The sequence below is a fragment of the Rhinolophus sinicus genome, linkage group LG10 (genome assembly GCF_036562045.2).
Source record: "Rhinolophus sinicus isolate RSC01 linkage group LG10, ASM3656204v1, whole genome shotgun sequence".
In the NCBI taxonomy this organism is placed as follows: domain Eukaryota; kingdom Metazoa; phylum Chordata; class Mammalia; order Chiroptera; family Rhinolophidae; genus Rhinolophus; species Rhinolophus sinicus.
This window is the reverse complement of record NC_133759.1, coordinates 78,350,132-78,374,066: the sequence shown is the minus strand read 5'-3', so window position 1 is coordinate 78,374,066 and position 23,935 is coordinate 78,350,132. Positions and strand designations below refer to the sequence as shown.

Here is a 23,935-nt window from a genome sequence, read left to right as displayed (position 1 = left end):
TTCATGTCATCCAACTTTTTCATGCAGACTTTTCAGCACTTCCAAATAGTAAACTTGGTTAACTGTTTGTCCAGTTGGTACAAATTCATAACCAATAATCCTTCTGATATCAAAAATGTTAGCAACATCCTTACAACAAGTTCGTGAACTTAATTGTCCAACCTTGTATACCCAACAGAAGCGGAAACATATGTCTGCACAGAAACTTGCACAGGAATGTTCATAGCAGCACTATTCATAATCACCAAAAGAAGAGATAATCCAAGTGTCCATCAATAGATGAATAAACAAAGTGTAGTATATTCACTCAATGAAATATCATCCAGTCATAAAAAGGAATAAAATGGTCATATATGTTACCACATGGATGAAACTTGAAAACTTTATGGTTAGTGAAAGAAGCCAGATACAAAAGGCCGCATATTGTATGATTTCATTTATAAGAAATGTCCAGAATAAGGAAATTCACAGAGAGAAAAAGTAGATTAATAGCTGCCAGGAGCTAGAGGAAGAAGGGAACGGTGAGTGACTGTTAATGTGTTAATGTGTGTGGTTTTTCATTTTAGGGTGATAAAAATGTTCTGGAACTAGATAGTGGTAATGATTGCATGAGTTTTTAATATACTAAAAACCACTGAACTGCATACTTTAAAAGGGTGAATTTTATGGTATATAGTAATAAATCTCAATATTTAAGAAAAAGATTAATTATGTTAGCAGATGTGAAAAACACATACACATAATATAATAGTTATTCCTCTTCCCCCATTTCCAAGTCCTAAAGAAACACTGGTACCTTATGTCACCACGTTTATCCCTTGGCTTTTTGTGTTACCTGGCCTATCTCCAGGCACTCCCCATGGAAACACATGAGCCTAGGGATCTAGAAAGGAAATCAAGGAGCCGAGGTTCATGGGCTCATGTGGTGTCACCCAAGGGGAAAACATTTTCTAGTCTATTGTATCATGAGAAAGGGAAGAGCTTTCAGGCCGGATGACACAGTTGGTTGGAAATGCCCTTAAAATTCTTCATTTCTTTTTGCTCTCATTCCACATTCATCAAACCACTTTTCCAAGGGTTCTAATAACAAGAAGGGAGATCATCTATCTCTCTGTGTGTATCATCTGTCAATCATCTATCTATCTCTGTGTTCATTTACTTGGCTTCCAGTAACTTGATAAACTTGAATCACTCTCCCTGAGTCTGAGTCTAGGACACTGAAAAAACTAAGGGCCAGACTCGGGATTAAGGTAAATTATTTAAATTCACCTCACTCAGGATGACAAGTAGGTTTTCATCCGTATGCTAACTTCAATAAATTACCAACTGGGAAAGATTCTGTGATGAGCAAGATTGTGAAGCCATGTCTGAGTATAGTCTGGCAGGCTAGCTTGCCTGGTGATGCACGTCTCCCTTGGATACAGGCAAGAAAGTATGCTATATGCACTGTATATTTGCCACTCTGACTTAGATAATACTCTGAGGGGTTTCTGGTAGCTAGAAAAACTCCTGGCCACATCCCTCCAACCTCCAGGTGCTGCATTAGACATGATACCAAGTTGTACTGTGTGTCCACATTACATAAAGAGAGCTTTTCACCTTCAGTAGTTTACAACTTAATTGAAAGCAAATCAAACCCAGTGCTCCAGTGTCAGGATGACAATCTGTCTTCTCCATGACTCCAGCAAGGAAAAAGGAAATGGCTTATTAGAAAATGCTTCTTTCGGTTCTTCTAGGATAAGTCAACCACCCCATACGTTAGAAAACTTAGAAACAATTCTCCACATTATTTTTGTAACCAAATCCCATTCCCTTGCTTATTTCACCTCCCAAAGCAGTGGTGACTCATGGTTCATACTTGTAATTATTTCCATTCTCTGTCAGCACAGAGGATTTTTGCAGGGGGTAGGGCAAAAGGGGGTGGGGTGGGGTTAGGGCAGGTAGAATTCATGATTTAAATGTTTATTTAGCGTTTTCAAATCACGGAAGGCACCAAGTGCGGACTCATCACTAAACTCCGGCTTCCACCAGCCTAAACATGTGTGCTTAAAGCTTTCTTTACTCTCATCATGACTAGGCAGACTTGCGTAGAGTGGTTCTGGATGCAGTTCAGGTTTCTGAATGCATCTGGTTACTAAATCAGTAGCTTAACACAGCCTGCTGCTTCTAGGTAGGTTTGGTCCAGTGAAACACAGGAGAGAGGGAGGGAGCCCAGGTATTTAGCGGGGTCACCCAGGCCAACAACTCTTTGCAAAGCACAAGGCCTCCAAAGTACAGACCGAACCAAAGATCAAAGAGAGTGAAAAATGATTTCCGTGCCTTCTCACCCATGATTCGCACAGCTAAGGAAGAACCAAGAAGGTTTCATGTAAATTTTACCCAAATAGAAGCACTCGCACGCACCCAACACTTTAACTCATCCGTTACTTAGCGTTCTATTAAAACCCCTAGTCTTTTCTTGCATTTAACTTTTAGCGCTATGCTCAGTTGAAGACAGTATGTATTTAAGAAAACACGGATATTGTCCTGACAAGAGAGACTAGATAAAAATAAAAAGAGAAACAAGATACACTCACAATGTTCATGGGAAATTGGTTTTATACTTTTTTTTTTTTAATTTTGGGGTAATATTTGCAGGAAAAATGTATTACATGTAACAGGACAAAAACTAGTTACTTCTTAAAAATCAATAAGGAAATTATCAACAAAAGGACACAATTAGCCTTAAGAGAAGAAAATCCAGTTTTCTTTGGTTAATGGCTTATCAGAGAGAAATAAGAGAATAGGGGAGACACTTGGCAAGGAAAGGTATCTGCCTACACATACCATCGGTGCAAACATCTTTAACATTTATCTACAATCGACAAAGGGTCTCAGAATCAGAACAAGGACCTCAGAGGCCCTTTGAAGTACACACCGCACATTAAACATGACATATGGGCTGCCAGAATCTGCCCATAAACAAGGTCATCTTTAATGAGATCTCAGGGTGTCAGTTACCTATTCCAGCCACGGACATTGGAAACAGACTAAGGCTTACATCCAATTCTACTTTCTACCATGTTTCCCCGAAAATCAGACCTAGCCAGACAATCAGCTCTAATGCATCTTTTGGAGCAAAAGTTTATATAAGACCTGGTCTTATTTTACTATAAGACTGGGTGTAATATAAAATAAAATATAATATAATATATTAATCTTATATTAATTTTTGTTCCAAAAGATGCATTAGAGCTGATTGTCCGGCTAGGTCTTATTTTTGGGGAAACACGGTAGTAGACGAGAAGGAAGACATCAGTCCAAGAGTAGGAATAAATTTGTTCTGATTTTTTTATGTGCTCTAGTTCAGCACATCGGTGGACAAGTCCCTGCCATCTGTGAGATGCTAGGCCAGGGTCAAGGCCTCTGCCTGGGGTTCTCGGACAGGAAGAGGTAACTCACAGGGATCACCTTTATGACATCGGCCTCATTAGCTCACAGCCCTTACCAAACGAAAGAAACAATGAGACAAAACAAACATCGGTTCTGATCTTAACTGAAAACATTTCAGGAAGGGCTGCCCCATATTGGGCTCGTGCACAGGAGCAGCCAACATTACCAAAAGTGTACAGGAATTCCCTAGTTTTTTTTTTCATTCTAACACATGTTAAGTTTTTAGAGCTCATCAATCTCTCTTGAAGTAGAAAGCAAAGTGGCTAGTTTTACACTGATGGCCATATAGTTTGGTTCAAATCAGTTCCGTGAACATTTATCGAGGTTTTGTGTTGGAGGTTGGCAGAGTAGAAGCTTTCTCATCATCCTAGTACCGAGCCTAATTTTTCTTTATCCTACATGTCTTATACAGAAGACATACACTTAAACTCCCAGCATATAAGTGGTGGTAGCAGTTGTTCAACTAATCTTGAACCTGTTTGTAGACTCGATAAAAGCTGAGTCTAGTTAGCTACACAAATTCAGTGACCCCAAACAATATACTATATTTATCCCATACAATTATGTATTATTGCTGTGTACATGGGCAGGGTTCCCACAAACTTTTCTTCTTCTAGCTAATTCATTCAAATTTTATTACATCTCTAAAACTTTTGTGCCATACATTTTGTATTTTTAACCTGGGGGAGAATAGGACTCTGCTGGGAGATCATCTTCAAATTTATAACTTTGCCATCTCTATCAAATAGTTTCTCTCTATTCGTTTCTGTTTATGACTTAACAGTAATCAACACTGCTATGGTTTGAATGTTCGTGTCCCGCCCCAAATCCTATGTTGAAATCCCAATGCCAATGTGATGGTATCAGGAGGTGGGGCCTTTGGGAGATGCTTAGGTCATGAGGGTGGAGCCCTCATGAATGGAATTAGCGCCCTTATAAGAGACCCGTGGAGCACTATCGTCTCCTTCTGCCATGTGTGGACATAGTGAGAAGTCAGCAGTCTGCAACCTGGCAGAGGGCCCTCACCAGAACCCGACCATGCTGGCACTCTGACCTTGGACTTCCAGACCCTGGAACTGTAAGAAATAAATTTCTTTTGTTTATAAGCAACCCAGTCAATGGCATTTTGTTATAGCAGCCTACATGGACCAGGACAATCACAACATATTAACAGATCAGAAACAATTTGTTTAGGAACTCATGGAACATGGCCAGCCTTCTCACTTTGATATTTCAGCACGAGCTCATTACCTACCTTGTCAGAAACAGAAGGCCGAGTTACAAACAAGCAGAGATAAGACAGGAAGAAACAACTGAGCTTTGCAATTGGATGAGCTCTACTACACTATTTTAATTCAAGCTTTTCTAAAAAGAGATGAGAATGAAGTGCTGGAAGAGGCAAGTAACTTTTAGTCTTGATATAGGACAAGTAGTGTTTATCACCAGTGTCATCAAACCTGAATTATAGCCGATTTGAATTTCTCTTCCTCCTCCTTGCCCTCTCCACCTCTGGTGAAAGTGCTAAGAAAAACAAAACGGTCAAGGCATGAGGCACGGGGGAGAAATGAGAAGTGGACTTAGAATGTGGACAGTCGACTCTATCTTGCAAAAGTTAAATGCCCTTCAGTAACTGGAGCCTAACAAGTAATTGTACTTCCGCATATATTTCTTTATGAGGAAGTACAGCTCAGAGAGGATAAAGAGCTCATTCAGAGATGTCTATTAACAGATCAGCGTTTCTCATCAAAAGATTTCTAACACGTAGCAATCATCTGAAACATTCCTCACAACCACTGATTATACATGAAAAATGACAACCGTGCCTTCTGGCCCTGGGCTGCCACTTCAAATGGGACATAAGCCAACCTCGTTCAGAACAAATGTTCAGTTAGTCGGCTTCTATTTGCTGTAGTTCTCTTAATATTTCCTCAAACACAGTGAAGTTTGTTGTGTTCAGTCATTCTGAAGGCTGGGGATTTTCTATGTAAATGAAGGGGTGTGCCAGGTTGGCTTTGGCTGGGGAGGCGTGGCTAAGGTGACTGCTCCAGGGGTGTCATTCTCCTCCTGGGGCCAGCAGGTTAGTGTGAGAATGTTCTCCTCACAAAGATGGCAGAACACAAGAAGGTGAATAGAAAGACCAAGGCCGCATAGGGCTCAGACTGCTGATGTACCATCTGTCACTTCTGTCTCGTTTTATTGGTCAAAGCGCATCACATAGCTGAACCACAAATCAAAGGTTAGGAAAGCCCCTCACAGCCCCTATGAGATACGGCCAGGGTGTGGATGCGGGGAGGGTGAAGAACTGGGGCCACAACCTCAGTCTCCCACAGCAACTGACAAATTACTGGAACAGAGGTGTATCCACAGAAAATTCCAGGGCCTCATCTGCTATTAAGCATAAAAAGGAGATGCTAATATACGAGTATGTTTGACATATACAGAAAAGTACAGAGAATAATATGACAAATACCCATGGATCTACCTCCAATAATTAAATATTTTTATATATTTACTTCAGATATTTTCCTTTTTTATCAAGTATTTTAGAGTTTAAGCCCTCTGTATAGCCTTCCACAATTCTATTTTCCTCCCTCCTCAAAAGTAACTATTATCCGAAAGGTAGTCTGTGCATGTTTTTGTAATTTTACTATATACACAGTTATTTATGAAGCCACAGGCCTGAGGACACTCTTCACCTAGCCTTATCACTGTTAATATTTACTCAGCATTGCCAATAAAATCAGCGGCTTCTTCAGTTCAAAAAGCCTTTATATAGGTCCTACATGTGAACCAAATAGCTACCCGTGGAGTATTAGAATTTGACTTGCTCATTCTTATATTTTTGTCTTATACTAAAGAAAGGACAGATGCAGAATTCTAAGACTAAATAGCTAGAAAATATTTATTCAAACTTGAGTGTGGAGCAATCCTACTTATCAGAGGAAGGAACGTCATAGGGAAACAAAAGCCAAATGTTTTCCACAGGAGTCTTCCTTTTGGCTGTTTTGATTTCGACTGGTAAGTCAAAAATACAATTTTAGAATCTTGGCTAATTTTTAAAACCTCATTTCAAGGATAGATTCAAAAGTCATCAGTAGCATAATCATAGCACAAAAGTGTGCCTTTGGTTACTAAAAATGGAACAGGAAGGATACAAGGGGGGAATCGTCAATGATTTCCACTTGGATGTTCTGGTTCTTTAACGAAAGTGGAATGGGAGGACTTTAAGAAAAAGTCTTCCAATCTTGGTCGAGGACTTAACTGGAACATAATTAGAAAATAAAAAAGTTTGTGTAAGAATCTGATTTAGAAAATTCCTGATAACAGAGACTGGTGTGGATTAGAACAAGGGGAACACTCCCTTAACAGTCACGGTGGAAGAGAAAAATTGAATAAATTAATAAGTTGTCTAGTATATACCCCAATTCCCAAGGATAAATATTACTTGTAAAAGTGAGGATAGTAGTATATCTTGATCAACATGTTGATCTTGAAGCTTGGCACCAAGGTATCAGACTTTCGAAACTCATCTTGTAGAAGTATATTAAAGAATATGCTTAGCGGCCATATGCTGTGGCTTCTCTTCATAGCACATACAGTAATTAATAGTAAAATACTGTTAAGTGAAATCAACGATCTAATGGGCAGGTTCTTGGGTTTTGCTTCTGTTTTTGTTTGTTTGAAGTGAAAGGATGATTTTGCTAACGGTCTCTGTGAATGTTAACATTGGAAATCTGGGAAATTGCATTCAATTGAACATTTATCAAGTGCTTACTCTATTAAAGAGAAGTTGCACTTGAAACAAAGTTTGCAGAAAATACACACAGAGAGCCTGCCCCTCCTCCATGTTTTACTGCTTCATAATTTTTTATGTAATTGTTTCTCCTCCCTTCCTCACCTTCTCTTCTCACTCCACTCTACGCTAAATTGGTTTGACATGGTCTTATTTCTAAGAATCTCCCTCTTCCATGTTTGCTAATATGAAAGAGATTTATTTAGCGTTAAATAAACTTTGCTGGCTTAGAGTTTGTTTCTTCTTTAATGCAAACATTTCCTTGGATTTGATTATTAGGACTAACAATAAGGAAACATTTCAAAGTTATTTCAAATTTCTGGAGGTATTTCTTTGAGCCATGCTGTTTATTTTTCTTACCCTAAACATAGTGGTCCTCATGCCAAGCAATGAACAAAGAAAATTTGAAAAGTGCAATTTACACCATTTATTAGTGGATAATATGAAACTATAATGATGGAAGTTAATCGTAATATCCAGACACATTTACAAAGACTCTGTCTGTCATGAAACAGACTTCTGTGGCCAGGGAAAAATTTTACATCTGAATCAAGAGTTAAAGGAAGACCTTCCCATGAACTACAGAAAGTTGGGGGGGAAAAACTATAGTTAAAACAGGATTTTCAGAATCCACTGGGAGACTTATAAGGCAAGTGGAGACTGGAAATACGTGAGGTCTGCAAATCTCATCTCATGTTTCTCCTTTTTAGCACTGGCTGGCCCATGGGCTAATATATGTGCTGGCAAGTCTTCCAATGAGATCAGGACGTGTGACAGCCATGGCTGTGGCCAGTATACTGCTCAAAGGTATGAGGTTTCACAAATAACCATAAATTATTTGGGCTCTTAACTTCTTTTAGTGTCCTTGCCCTACGTTCCCTCAAGTGCTCATGGTCATATCCCTCGGAAAGCAGGAAAACTCAGAGATGAAACCAGTTACATTACTGTCTTTGGAGCGATTTCCAAGAACTCGGCTTCAAGTGTGGGCTATGAATCGGGAACAAAGCATGGACTAAGTTTTCACGTATTGTTTTCACATACTGACTTATCTCACTGCTTTTTTCCAAGGTGAAAATTACATATTACTATCCCATTTTATAGATGAGGAAATTGAACTGAGGTACCAATGGGTTAAGGGACCTACCAAACACAGCTGGAGGTGGCAAAGGCTGGACTAGGATTCAGGCTCTTGGATTCTTTTCCCATGAAACCAACCACAATTTACGGACCCAGGCTCTGGGAGCTGGCCACCAGAGACTGGCTCTGTGCAGGCCATTTCTTCCACACAACGAGGGACACACTTGTGAATTTTCAGTAATGCACAGACCACCTTGGGAATACCACTCTCTGATGAAATAGCCATGTGTCCAACTGCATTATTGATCTCCACCCTAATTTTGTGGAACTCTCACTTATACATACACTACTTACCACACAACCTCAAATACCTGGAAATATACCTAAGAGATGCAAAATATGGGAAAATGGCCTCTGAATTGCCAAAATTAAGACTCAGTTAGTACACACCCTGAAGTTTATGCACTTGACTTCGTTTAGAACCTGCTCAATGTTGCTTTACACATAATTCCAACAATCCTGGTGAATCTCATTTTCCAGGTAGTAGCCTATTAGAAAGGACAAGAGGCTAGTAAGAGCAGGCATAGTGACAACAGTGAGGATTGCTACAGACAGCCTCAAGAGACCTCACAATCTGGGATCATTTTGTGTTTACGCTCCATATACTTTAATAAACCCAGGAGGTGTCACTCACTGTATTGAAACAGCATATACAGTAAGTGATGTTTATGATAACTTCTGGATCACTGAGTAAAAAATAAGGGTAACACGATTCTTTTATGATAGGTTCCCATAGAAAGACAATTCTTTTCTAAGTGGCCTTTGAAGGGGTCAGGATTCAGGTATCTATAAAACTTACCTATATGGATTGCCTCATTTCCCCCCAGTGCCATATAATAATAGCTAATATTTTGTAAAGGCTTCCCAAGTACCAAATACTACCTTCAATGCTTCAATCTTTACCTTCAGGGAAGGAGGTTAAAATTGGGTAGAACAGAGTGAGGAAACCTGGGACATGCCCACATGTTCTAGCAGAACTCAAAAATTCCTGGGAATAAGGCTCCCGGGCCAGTTCCTCAGTCTGTTCATTCTTATCTACATCCCAGGAATCACAGGCCTCATCAGGGTGTGGATGTCTTGTGTCCTGATGGATCTACTGTGTACGCACCATTCACCGGAATGATCACGGGCCAGGAGAAACCTTATAAGAACAAAAATGCCATCAATAATGGTGTACGGATATCTGGAAGAGGTAAGAGGTGGTGTATATGCCTGGGAAACATATGGAGATGTTTGGTGTTTGTTTATCGAATGCATATTCCACACTTCCTCCAAAATGGTAAAAACCTAGAATGCAAAGGACACATGGTACCAAACTACAACAGCTAAAGCATTCTGAGCGATGTTCCACCACTTTCCTTAAAATCGTCTTCATTATGCACAGGTTCCACCTGACTCTGCAGCTGACCGAGAGCTTGCTTTCTGTGGCCCATGTGGTTTTGCTTAACAATCTACAAACAAAATCACTTTCAGCAAAACTAACCATCATGAATAGATACTTTCATTTACCCAAATCCCACACTTCAAAAATGTTGGCATTTCTGCAAGAGCTGACTGTGAAATATTTACAAAGGCCTCTATATTCTTGGTAAAGCTGTGTCTCCTAGCGCTCCCGGTCTGGTTGTTCGGTTGTGTTGATTCTACTGAGGTATAAGGGACACACAGAAAAGTGCACAAAGCATAAGTATACAGCTCCGTGAGTTTTCACAAAGTGAAAACATCTGTGTAACCATCAGCCGGATCAAGAAAAAGAACATCAGCAATATCCCAGGGACGTTTGGTGCTACCTTTTGTCATTAGTCCCAGCAAAGGTCATCAGTTTTCTGTCATATATTAGTTTTGCCTGTTTTTGAAAATGATATAAATAAACAGCATGCAGTCTTTTTATGAGGTTTCTTTCACTCCACATGTTTGTGAGATTCATCCATATTTTTGCATGTAGTTTTAATTCGGGCATTCTTATCCCAATTTAGTATTTTCCTTTATTAATACATTTTTCTTACCTGTTTAAGACACATTTGTCACCCTGAAATCATAAAAATATTCTTCCCATTTTCATCTATAAGTTTTATTGCTTATCTTTCATATTTAGGTTTATAATCCATCTGGAATTGAGTAAGGAATGAGATAGGGGTCAAGATTTTTTCACCATATTGGTATCTAATTGACTCAGTACCATTAACTTAACAAGAACAGGTTTTCCCTACTGCACTTCGGTATCTTTTGTCATAAATCAGCGTCTGAATATATGAGGTTTTGTTTCTGGTCTTTCTATTTATTGTGTTTCATCAGTCATTTGTCAATATGTCGCAAATACCACACTGACTTAATAGCTTTAAAATACATCTTGATATCTGATTGTATAAATCTTCTAACTTTGTTCTTCTTTCAGATGCCTTGGCAATTCTTGATCATTTGCATTTCCAAATTATAGAATCAGTTTTCAGATTCCACTGAAAAAAATCCTCCTGGGACTTTGACAGGATTTGCATTAATTATATTGACCAAATTGAGAAGAACTGATATCTTAAAAATAATGAGTCCTTCAATCAATGAACATGTTATATCCTTCATGTATTTAGATCTTCTTACATTGTTATATTAGCAGTTGTATTCGTTTTCAGTGTAGAGATCTTGCACACGTTCTGTTTAATATATGTACATAAGACACATTTTATTGATTTTGTTTAGATAGTCTATATCAGGACTATCCAACAGGAATATAATAAAAGCCACATAAGTAATTTTCAATTTTCTAGTAGTCACAGAAAGTAAAAAGAAACAGGTGAAATTAATTTTAATAATGTATTTTATTTAACCCAGTATCTCCAGAATATTTTCATTTCAAAATACAATTAATATAAAATTAGCATTTTACCTTTTTTTGTACTATCTTCAAAATCTAGTGTGTATTGTATACTTAAAGCACATCTAATTCTGATTAGCTACATTTTAAATGCTAACTAGCCACATGTGGCTACCATGTTGGACAGCACAATTCTATAGCCTTACTTATGTTTTCTGTTCACTTGACCTATTTTCACAGACATGTGTTCAAGTATTCTACTACTAGTGGGTTTCTAACTATATCTCCTTCTATCTCCTGTAGTCTCTGCTTTATATACATAGTTTCCGTTATATAGCACATAGATAGTTGCAACAATTGCATCGTCATTGGGTTTGCATGATAAATTGTCCTCTTTGGTCTTGTTTCAGTGGTTTTTGGCTTGAATTCCACTCTCTGGTAACAGAATCATAACGCTGTTTTCCTTTAGGCTTCCATTTTCTTGGCAAATATTTGTCCAGCCCTTAATTTTTAGCATTTTTCAATTATCATGTTTTATTGTATACAACATAGAATTGGGTTTTCCTTTTCGAGCCAATAAGAAAATCGATTTAATAGGAAGGTTAACATTTATAGATATAACATATATTTGGTCCCAACACTGTCATATTATTTTATGTTATAATCACGGTATTGTATTAACTATTTCTCCATTTGGTGGGTCTTCTTTATTTAAAAAATATCTTTCTCTTGGTATTTAGGAAGATTTGTATTCTTATGCCAGTTGTTTCCATTTTTCCTTGTCTTTAAAGTCTAATAGCTTATTAGAATATGCCTTAGAGTTGATATTGTTCTGGGTCAATTTTCTCAGCCACCTAGTATTTTCCTGCTATTCTTCAAAGCCTTTATGAAATTTTCATTTGAATCTATTCTTCCTTGGGCATCTTGCAATTTTTGTGTTTTTTCTGATATGATTTTGTCACTTTCTTCTACTCCCTCATTAAGTTCAATCAACCCTCCAGTTTTTTTTTGCCTTCCCCCCCCCATTTCTGTTCTTATTTTTTTGAATTTCTGATTCAAGACTATTAAAACCCAGATAATGAATAATTTTACTTCTTTTCTTTTAGGTTTCTGTATTAAAATGTTCTACATTAAGCCAATTAAATATAAAGGTTCTATCAAGAAGGGAGAAAAACTGGGAACTCTACTGCCTTTGCAGAAGGTTTATCCTGGCATACAATCTCACATACACATTGAAAACTGTGACTTGAGTGATCCCACTGTGTACCTGTAAGTGGAAGACAAATGACCAGATCTTCTAGATAGAAGGCCGTCTTCTTAAAGCCTGAATGCATATCCTGCTTTTCAAATTTGTGTTCAAATAGAAGCATGATGAATGCAAGAAAGAAAACAGTATTTTGATTTCAGCTTACTGCCACTTGGATGTTTTTGCGTGTCAACTAACTTCTCAGGGCTTTCTGACCTTTCTATAACCTATGAGATCTGGGGTGGTGTCTTTGGTTTTTGTTTGTTTTGTTTTAAAGATTTCTTAGTCCTAAATACATAGGATAAATAAACATACAAATTCAAGCTGATCCAGACTGTACTTTTAACGCTTCTAAAACTAGATTTGTGCTTGGGGAAAAAACCAAAAAGCCTCAACTGTTTGTATGGTACAAGAATAGTGTTGTACAGGGTAGACATACATACACACTTTATAAATATTAACTGAATAAACCGAAGGATTCTTTTGAGTTAAGGTTGTAGAGAATTTCAGCAACATCCTCAGGTTTATCAAATTGGTTGGACTGTGAGCTGCTTGCATGGATAAGACAGAATTTGCTGGTCTTTATATCCACACATTCCCACACTATACAAGTGGTAGATTTAGGTAATGAATGATGGCAGTCTAAGAAAATATGTAATATTCCAGATTCCAGTACGACTGTATTACAAGGAGTATTAGAAAGAGAAAGAGGTCTATCCTAACCTGAAGTACCTCATGGAACCAAGCCAGCCTGCCTCACCTCGCCATATGCATATCAGGGCTACTTATGTCTACACATCACTGTATATCTGTATTATTTTTTCCTGGTTATGTTGACAAAGGTATTAAGGGGAAATAAGACCACACACATGTTCAAAGGACCAGAAATAATTATGGCTGCCTAGATTTTAGTCAGTAAGAAATGAGTAAGTTGAAGTCATCATTCTGGAAACTCCCTTCATGAATTTTTTGCTTAAATCCTTTTAGAATGTAGAAAACTCCAGCAGAATGACTCCATTCTTAGTGTAGCTATATTAGAGGAAAATGTCATTAAACTTGACTACTGGTGAGAAGTGGCTGTTGTTGTATACTAGGACATATGTGTAAGAAGGTTCAGCACATCAATATTTGTCACAGCAAAACCTGGAACAAGTCAAATGCCCATCAACAGTGAGATGGACAACTAAATTGTGGATAATTATAGAATATTATATAGCAGTCATAATAAATGAACCTCAGTGAACATAACAAAATGGATGAATCATAGCAATACAATTTTGAGCCAAAAAAATAGTCTAAAAGACGAAACATAGCATGACACTCTTTTTATAAAATCAAAAAAATTAAAACCAAAACACAATTTTTAGGAACATATAAGTATGTGATAAAAACATATAAAAGGAAATCAAGCAAATAATGAACACGGGTTACCTAAGGACTGGATAGGGGAGGACCACACAGACAAATTTAAGTTACTCTTAATTCTATTATTTTACAGTTGGGAATGATTTCATGAGTATTTATTATTACGACTATGTTATAGAAGTAACAAGACTAGCAGGTGAGTGCAGGAAAAAGGAAGAGTTAATGACGGTTCTCAGATAGTTTAGAGTCTGTATAACACAGTAATTTCTCATACCCAGTTACAGACTATCCTCTACTGTTTCATAAAGTCTTATACAAGGCTAGTGAATTAAGAATTTAATTTTTGGTTAAAAAAGAAGAAACAATAACAAGCACTGTCTGGTTTGATCGTCTACCTTATTCATCCCCTAGTGCCAAATAACTAGGTTGTTTCCCGAAATTACATTTGTTTTCAAAGGACAAAGGCTGTGCTCCCACTGAGAACACAGAAAAAGGAAACAGCACACAGACTTTAAAGGCAATGTTTAAAGAGCTCTAAAATGCTTGAACAATGAACGCTATGCTTAGCCTTCTAAATAATCAATCTTCTGAAGTGATTGTTTTAAAAACCAGACTCATTACCTGGGATGGAGAGCTTCCCCAAGGTAGAGCAAGAACGTTGCCTTCTGCCTAGCATTCCACAAGCACTCTCACATCTGTTGAATGGAAATGCAAACTTTAGACTAAAGGACTTCTTAGGAAGGAATAGAATACAGCGCCCTCTGGTGCATTATATCAGAGGTGATTTTGTTTGTTTTTTGTTTTGTTTTTTCCTTTTCTTTTAGGTTTGTGTGCCAAAATGTTCCCCTTAGATTAAAATATTGTAAAAATTCAAATGACAGAGAAGTAATAGTACTGAGTAACTTATTTTTCTTTAAAGTGATTATAAAATATACTTATAATTTTTGGTGCCAAGTGTTAGGTTCACTGACTGTAAATAATGTGAACAAAATCAACTTTTATTTAGAAAATGTTTTGAGTTTCTTGCAGGGAACTAAGTTAGTGGAAGTACTAATTTAATGGAAGGGGCCAGGCCTAAAGAGGGAAGAATTCTTACATTCTTGTGACAACATTTATCACATTTAGTGACATATTGACAGCAATACATGTATCTTTATAATCTGCCTATCTCCCTAATATTTAGTACAATACAAATGAAGCCAAGAAGGGTATAAGGAAGGAAAACAAAATTTTGTTTGAGGATCCTGTTTTTGTGTTTTTTTCAGTACACCTACAATAGAACTTTTTCTCCTATTCTGTCCATTTATATTTTGCCCACAAAATTACCCTAACTTTCCCAGAACCCTTTAACACATGCAAAGAAACATTTTTAATATGAACAAGTTTGTTTACTAAAATATTTTTAAAAGGCTAAAGGTCAAAATTCATCTGATATCAAACTCTTTCATTTACCTAGAATCCTCTAATCTTAGGTAAACAGTACTTTTCATGGACTTCCAAAGTGAATGGAGACATTTTCATTAGCTGAAGCATCATAAATATCCTATTTCCTCATCTTGTTGGCCGTATTAAAAACGTTCTTCAGTTTATCAACCCAGTAAGTTAGACCGACCAGTTTTACTCTGAGTTTTGCTGAGAGTCATTATAGTTCTCAGTGCGCTAGGTTTGACTCCGGGGCCACTAAAGACCACTATTTAGAGCAGCAAATTCTTATTCGAGGTAAAAGAGGCCACTGGTATTCACTGTCTCTCTAGGTTGGTGGGCTATGGGGATAAACTCCTCCTTGACCTCCCTTCTCTAGCTCCTCCCTGTCTTGCTTCATTATTCTCTAATGCAAACACCACTGGCATTCTATCATCTTACCATTCAAGTATATACGCAGGGGGCGCCAAAAAAAAAAAAAAAAAGGATACGCAGGACTTGTATTCATCTTTTGTTATTGGTATATATTATTACAATTTTAATAGTTTTTTCCTTTCTTAAAGCATGTATACATTTTTTTGGCACCCTTTGTACTTTAATACCAGGTGAGACTGGAGATTTATCTCTTCAGTATTTCCAGCATTACTCTGATCTCCAACCAGCCTGACCTTCCATCAGTTATGCCATTTCCTTGATGTTTGTTTGTTCTGTTATTCTCATCAGACTTTAAGTTCCCTACTATATACTGCTTCTGCACTCTGCTGAAATCTTAAGGTATACATGATGTAATCTGCAATAGTAATAACTGTCTTAAGAAATTGGTTTTATTTTTTAACCAATAATATCAGTTCCACTAGAATTTATTTAATGTGTACTAATGTACTACACACTGTTTTAAGAGTTTTGAACTCAAAGGTGAATGAGATGAAATGCCTGCTTATACGGAGCTCACAGTGACAAAGAATGCGGCACAGTGGTGTGAATGTATGTACAAGTACAGTCTCTAAATAAAGGGCTATAACGTGCTATTTTTTTAAAATCACCACTTAAAAATCATAATGTATTCTAATTTCCTAATAGGTGAGAATATTTTTAAAAATTTTCTAATTAAAAATATTCAAAACTGGAAAATAGTAAACATATTTTGAATTTTTTTTAGTTTCATTGATTTCTTAGAAAGAAATTTAAGATACTGGGGTGGGGGGGAAGATTTAGGGCAACAAGTTTGAAAAAGAAAGTAGTTAAGTAAAATTGAATGAGTGCCTACGATGGTGCTAAATGGTATGTTAGATGCTGAGAATACAACAGCGAGTAAAACCCAACAGTGATCTGACACTGATGGAGCTTACAGTACAATGAAGTAAGCAGACAATCATACAAGTAAGTGGCAAATGACAGTAATGACAAGCACCACAAAGGGAAGTCCCAGGTGCTGCACATCACAGAGGCTTCCCTGAGACAGCCAAAGGAAAGATCCAAGGGAGCAAAGACAGTAATCGAAGTAGAAAGAATAATATGTACAGATGCCTTCTGACTAGGGGATGCAGGGCAGTCTTAAGGAGCTGAGAGAATGGAAGCAGAAGGGCAAGAGGCAGCTTGGTGGGAAGGAAATGAGCGCAAAGTAGGGAGAAGACAGACCTTGTGAGATTTTGCAGGTCATTTTAAAGATATGTCTTCATCCTAAAGTCAATACATAGCCATTAAGGAGGTTTAGCTGTGTTCCTGATTGAAGTATAAGATCCCTTTTGCATAAGATATGGCACTGTTTCCGATACATAGTAGTAGGTCAGTACATACTGATTCCCTCCCAAACACACTTAGCAAAATTTACTTTTTTAAATCTCAGTAGTGTATTTGATCAATTAACAATCACAGTATCTTCATAAAATGAATTAGCATTATTTAATTTTAATTGAATGCCAATTCTCTCCTAAGTTAATAAAATAGAGTTCCAAGTGTATTGGAAAGTTGTTTATTAAATCATAATATGATCTTATATAGTGCTAAACGTGAAGTACAATTAAGTCAGCCTCTGCATCTATGTTTTTTATTTTATTTTATTTTTTTTGCATCTATGTTTTGATTTTACTCTTAGTTTTTAATACTAAATATTCTGAAAAATATATTAATACCAAGATGAAACAGAAACAACTAAAACAATATAAAATTGTACATGGCATAATTTCAGGAGTTTAAAGCTCAATATTATAAATGTATTTAGCAAGGCAAAGTATGCCTTCAAGGAAGGCTAAGAAACTTACCTAGAAACCATCTGTAGTTTTTAGCATAGCAACAAAGTCTCTGTGCTCTATTTACGAAAATTTCTGGCTTTTCAAATTTCTCATATTTTTTCAAACAATAACACAGTTTACCTAAAATAGTAACACATCTTAAAACCTACATTTGCATAGACTGAAAGAAGCCAATCTTACTGATAAAAAAAAGTTAAGAATCGTTGGTAGTCAATTACCAGATAGGCATGACATCAGGGAACCATATTCTTCCCAGGTATTTGGAGACTTCAGTGTGAATTTCATCTAGGCTACAATCATCATCGGGGATCAAAACTTCCTCCATGATAGACAGCTGAGTTAGCCTTCTCCCACATAGTCTTACAAACTCAATGAATGCACTACAGCTAACTTCACATTCACTGAGGCCCAAGGCTGTTAAGTTTTTACAGTGTTTAGCAATACAAATAAGTTCATCATCAAGAGTCTGAAGGCCATTGGCACATACCACTAACTCTATAAGTCGTGGACAGTTAAGACCTATCCGTCCTAGAATGGCTTTGCTTACTGAACGACCAAAATAAAGATGAGTAACAGGGGTGTCTTCTTTGAAGAATGTCTCAAATTCCTCTTCATATAAAAAGAAGTACATGACAACATCAACTCCTGGGGAGTGTTTAATAAGTGCATCCCAACTTTGTTTTTTAATAGAATGAAATTCAATTTGTCCAGGATTTTCACTGACAACATCAATCCGAAGATGTTCTAGGTTAACATGAGTCTCACTTGAAAGTGCCAGGAGAAGTTCGTCACTAAGCATGTAGTAATTCAATGCCAGTTCTCTAAGGCCCTGACAGTGATCTGCTACGCAAAGGATTCCTGTGGGAAATGGGAAAAAATGCTTAAGAACAAAGAATCACATGAATATAACATTTTGTAAATTTAAATTTGGTATTAGTTATTTATTAATTGCTAAAATAGACATCTGATTTCTCAGGAGATGGATACCAATATATACATAATTATATACATGGTAAATATATATGTGTGTGTGTGTGTGTGTGTATACATATATATGTATAGATATATACATATATAAAATACTCTTAAGAGAAGCAATTTAAACTATATCTAACTTGCGGATTAAGACTTCTTTTGGGGGGGCAGCTGGTTAGTTCAGTTGGTTAGAGCGTGGTGCTCTTAACAACAAGGTTGCCGGTTCAATCCCCACATGGGCCACTGTGAGCTGCGCCCTCCACAACTAGATTGAAACAACTACTTGACTTGGAATGATGGGTCCTGGAAAAACACACTTAAATAAATGTTAAAAACAAAACAAAATAAAACTTCTTTTGAAAAAAGATTACTTTAATGAATTATGTTTCATAAGCATGTAGTTTTCAATAAGAAACTGCATTGTTACTATTACTACAATAAAAAATATCACACAGCTTTAAAAAATATATAACCCACCATCAGATGAAACATGAGGACAGCTACTCATTTTCAGGAGTTTTAAAGTATCACTATTATTGGCCACGAGAATCTTCAGTGAAGGATCATCCACTGGTGTGTCTTCAATTTTGATTGACGATAATGATTTTGAGTTGACAAAAACAACTGTAAGTGCTGACACAAAATGAGACTTGCATGGAAATAAGAAAAAATTATGAAGACGTTATTTAAAGATCTACATTTTCAATCAAATAATTCATTAAAACTATTATATCAACATATGCTTACAATAATATAGTAAAAACAATCAACATATTACTATTTTCCATAGTACCATTAGCCAGTAGTAGAAATTTTTATAAGACAATATAGTTTTTTTATGCTTTTATACTTCATAAGTAGAATGGTAACAAAGGAAAAAGTTTCAAAGGTTTCATAAACGTGTCTGCCAATTATTTTCAATCTTAAAAGGATTTAGTTTTCAATACTGAAAGGATATAATTGTATTTATTTCCTAGAATAAGAGTTGGCAAGTTATGGTCAGCCAGCCAAATCCAGTCCATGGTCTGTTATTGTATGGCTCCTGATTATTAAAAGTGGTTTTTACATTTTTAAATAGTTGAAAAGAATGTTTTAAAGAATATTTTGTGACACATGAAAATTGTATGAAGTTCTTTAAGTGTCCATAATTAAAGTGATGGTATGTAACATAGCCATGCTGCTTCAACAATGTACTTTCGATGTCTGCTTTCATACTACAGTGCTAGAGTTGAGTAGCACGGCAGCAGTAGAATTGCAGCAAAACTGTATGAGCTGCAGAGCCGAAAATATTTACTATCTGTATCTTTTCAACCTTGCCTTTGAAGAAATTAAATGTTTATCTTGTTTATTTACTCCTGTATTTTCAGCACCTAAAATAGTACCTGGCATATAGTGGGTCAATAAATATTTGGTGATGAATAAATGATGCCATATTCCTTAGTGAGCTGCTTTTTGCTAGCAAATTAAACAAAGAAATGTTTTGAAAACTTTCTATGTTTTGAATATTAACAAACTAAAGCTTATTTATAGTTTGAACTTGAAAGGGGTGGAATTTCAAAAGTTTTCAGATCCAGTACTTTTGGGCACAGAAAGTCTGGAACCAAATCCATGCGTGAACATTTTTCCTTTTTCAAAATCAATTTGGAGTTCACCAAACATTCTATTGTCTCTATTAGAATGATCAAATTGGTTATAAATCTTAATTTATTTATAACAAAACTTACTGCTTTATACTAATAGTTAACCAATTGACACAAATTTTTAAATGGTGGATCGCTAGACCTTCTTATTAAAATTTTTGGTGCCAAAAATTATGAGAGAGATGTAAATACATCACTCTTTTTTCTTAAGAAATATAAAGTTTGTTTTCCCTTTAATCAGCTCTTAATGGACTCTTTTTGTCCTAAAGGACGCAGTTAAGCATTAGGGTACAGGTATCCCTTGCTTTTTGAAAGTTCACATTATGCCACTTCACTTTTACAAAAGACCAACATTAGTACCTGTTTTCACTAACCAAAAGGAATCTGAAGAGGATTTTCGCTTTTATGAAAAAGGTAAAAAGCAAAAATCACGTTCAGCGTTTGTTTTGCTGTGAAGCGTTCTAGAGGCAGTGCACAAGGCAAGCAGGGAGTGTGGCCCCAACAAGCTCCTTCTCTGGGGGAACTACACTCAGCCTCTCAGCATCAAGCTGCCATCATTTTGAGCTGTGTCTGTGAGCGCAGCTTCACCTCAAATTGGCTTCATCTCAATTTGTTCTGTGTTTCTGTAAGATGTGTCCTAAGACAACTGCTTCTTCGCTTTATGCCATTTCTGCTTCCAAAAGGTTTCACAGGAACACTCTGCTTTCGGATATCAGGGGAAACCTGTACATATTTTATTAGTAACAATATATTCGTTTAGCACTGTTTATGCCTAGCAAAATGCTGTACTTTTATCTTATTTTTCCTTAGTTTACAAATGAAAAAACTGAGGCTCAGAGAGATCCACAACTTTGCCAGAAGCCACATAGCTCATTTTACTGCAGAGGCAGCGCTTGAAAGGCAGCCTGCTAATCGCCGGTGCCTCACTCTGTGACTGCATCAGCTAACCGAGTAGCTGGCCCTGGAAGCCAATGTGCAACATTAGAGACAGCCTAGAATCTAAGAATTTCAGGCTAATCTGATTCCATAGTTCATAAACAAGGAAATAACTATTTAGAAGAAGTAAGTTTTCATCTGTTTACTTATATGACTCTAATCCCCAAATGACCCATTTTTTTCAGCAATCTCTTGAAAAGATAAACAGGCTAGCAGCAATGCATGCTGTCAGAGAGCCATGACCCAGTTTATGAGAGAAAGATGCTACTAGAGAAGATCCTCTTCTATGGAAAGGTTTCCATTAGCCAGTTTTACTGAGAACCATAATTTAGTGCTTATTATAATATACTGGGGGGTGCCCAAAAATATACACATTTTAAGACATGTTATCTATTACTTTTAGAAGTTGCATTGAATTACGGTAGCAATGTGTAGTATGACGTTCGCTCAAAAGATGGCGTTAATCAAATGAATGCTAGCGTCACTCATTGTATTAGAATCATAATACAGTTTTTTTCCTTTCTTAAAATGTGTATACATTTTTTTGGCACCCTCTGTATATCAGGCTCTATTCTAATTCTGGGTTTATAATGGTAAATAAGCAAAACAGAATCCCTGCCCTCAATGAATTTATGATTTGGTCTCGGGAGAAGAGAGTACACATGTTAAATAAATATGGTAATTTCAAGTACTGATAAATGATATAAAGAAACTAAGATACTGTAATACAGTAGAGAGTAACTGGAGGAGTCGGTGCTGTTTTAGCAAAAGTAGTCAAGGAAGGCCTAAGGAGGTAGCATTCAAGCTGAAGCCTGAGTGAAGAGAAGACAGTTATTAGTTTCTGTGGCAGAGACTGTGGTTGCCTCCTAACACGCACTCATCCTTTCTTCTTTGGTCATCTAGTCCCAATATTGAGTTGAGCACGTTGCCACCCAGCTAAAACACTCCGAGTCTTCCAGGAATCTGGCGTGGCCACAGGGCTAAGTCCTGGCCAATGAGACAAAGAGAAGTATTATGGGGTACTTATGGCTGGTCTCCTTCAAAAGAAGAGGTCATACCCTCCTTTCCCCACTTCTTCCATCCAGCTGTCTAGAATAAGGACGTGATGGTTGGAGCTCAGAAAGTCATCTTGGACATTGAAAATGAAGAAAACACCTCGGAGAGAATGGAGTACCTGGAGGAAGTCTGGGTTCCAAACAACTTTATACCAGCTATGGACTGTCTCATCTAGGGATTTCTTTAATGTAAGAGAAATAAACTTTGGTTATGTTTTTTAGGCCACTGTTATTTTGGAATTTCTACTATATGAACTCAAACATCATCCTAACTAATATAGTTCGTTTAGTTAAATATTATGTTGTTTCACCTCCTATGGAAAGACTATAGAAATTACAGAAAAGACATCCATTACTGGCCCTACACATCCTATATTCAAAATAACTGAGTAAACTGGCACTTGAAAGTTGTATAACATCTCAATTCGACATTAATGACATTTACTGGGAAACAATTCCTAAAATTAAAAAATATATTTAAAAAACGAAACCATGCCTAAGCTATTTCAGCAAAAATTAAGTGCTAGTCAACAGAAAACTGCTCTCAGTAATTCTTTGAACACAAGTAGGATACAGTCTGTTTGTAGGAAAAAATCCTTTCTGCTAGTTTGACATATTTAAGAATTTTCAGCACATCTCACGAAAAAAGCAGAGCATTTTTACCTTTGACATATGCATAAAACTTGGCTTGGCTGTTGAAATCAAACCCAAGGTCTGGATAGAACAATTTACCAGCTGAGAAAGTATATCACAGGCAGCTTCTGCTGATTCAGTACTACTGTCAACCTAGAAAGACAATTTAAAATTTTAATTTCATGAAGGTAACTTATCAGAACATTACTGGCAATACAATTATTTAATAGAATTCAACTACAAAACTGTATTTACCCCTTCAAGCTATAAATTAGTATTTTTTTTCTTTATACAGAATGTCTCTGATAAAAGTGAGAAATAGAAATGATGGCAAATTAACTTTCTAAGCCCTTCATGCTTTCAAATCTTTTACAAAGACCTGAATTTTAATAATAGCACATTCAGATGAAGGAAACTGAAATTTAAGTTATTTAATATAGCTCAAGTTCTACATCTCTATCTATGCAAACAGATACTACAGAAAAAAACTACAGAAAAACAGGAAGTAGTTTGGGATAAAATTTCTGCAAAATTCACTGACTGCTTTAATACAAGGATCTAGATATAAACAAAGTTAAAATATAAGTTATGGTTTCCATTTAATGCTTAATTTTCTTACCTTAAAGCTGACATATTGGAGATGGGCTGCATGCCTTTTAATGATCTGCTGAATGAGATCAGGATGAGTGGACTTAAAATATGAAGTAGCTGGTTGGTTCAGTTCAAATTCAAACTTTCTCCAAAGGTCAGGAATATGAAAAACTTCATTCCATCTCCTACATACGGAAGATGCCCGGGCCCGGTCTATTAAAGGAAGATACTGAAAAATGCGTAATACTACATGGTGAGGCAAACTCCCCCAGTCAAGCAGAACAGTCTGGTTGAGAGAAGAGTAGAACCCAAGTTTCGGCTGTTTCACTGTTGGTGAAGACTGGACAAATTTATTCACAACAGATAAATTGTTCCTCTTCATTCTGTAAACATTAAAAAATGTTAAGTGATCATTTTTTCCATCATGTATTTGTGCTCTAATTGTATAGAATAACAACATTAGAAAATGAAAAACAGTTTAAGACAATTTAAAAAGTTATCTTCCATATTTATGCTTTGATAGATATTGCTAGGTGCTAGAGATACAAAATAAGTAAGAGAGAACTTGTTTTCAAAGAGCTGTGGTCAAATGGTGAAATATAGTGATAAATGCCATCTCTGAAATTGGGACAAGTTGCAATAGAAAAATAAG

General features: G+C 36.5%; 2 protein-coding genes across 7 annotated transcripts in view; one reads left to right on the top strand and one right to left on the bottom strand.

The window, feature by feature from the left end:
• Positions 1-6,188: 6,188 nt before the first annotated feature.
• On the top strand, positions 6,189-12,742 carry LECT2 (leukocyte cell derived chemotaxin 2). The gene is made up of 4 exons (XM_019740393.2): positions 6,189-6,450; positions 7,936-8,032; positions 9,409-9,554; positions 12,275-12,742. The coding sequence occupies exons 1-4, from the start codon at positions 6,405-6,407 to the stop codon at positions 12,439-12,441; spliced, it is 456 nt and encodes a 151-aa protein (XP_019595952.2). The 5' UTR covers positions 6,189-6,404; the 3' UTR covers positions 12,442-12,742.
• Positions 12,655-23,935, bottom strand: part of FBXL21P (F-box and leucine rich repeat protein 21, pseudogene) — a 38,396-nt gene continuing 27,115 nt past the window's right edge. For all 6 annotated transcript variants that reach the window (XM_074313544.1, XM_074313541.1, XM_019740391.2 and 3 more), the window contains 4 exons: positions 23,312-23,666; positions 22,723-22,845; positions 18,906-19,077; positions 12,655-18,311 (listed from right to left, as the gene is read on the bottom strand). In XM_074313544.1, coding sequence (XP_074169645.1) covers positions 17,668-18,311; positions 18,906-19,077; positions 22,723-22,845; positions 23,312-23,665 — 1,293 coding nt within the window. In that variant the 5' untranslated portion in view covers position 23,666 and the 3' untranslated portion in view covers positions 12,655-17,667. The remainder of the gene's footprint in view (positions 18,312-18,905; positions 19,078-22,722; positions 22,846-23,311; positions 23,667-23,935) is intronic.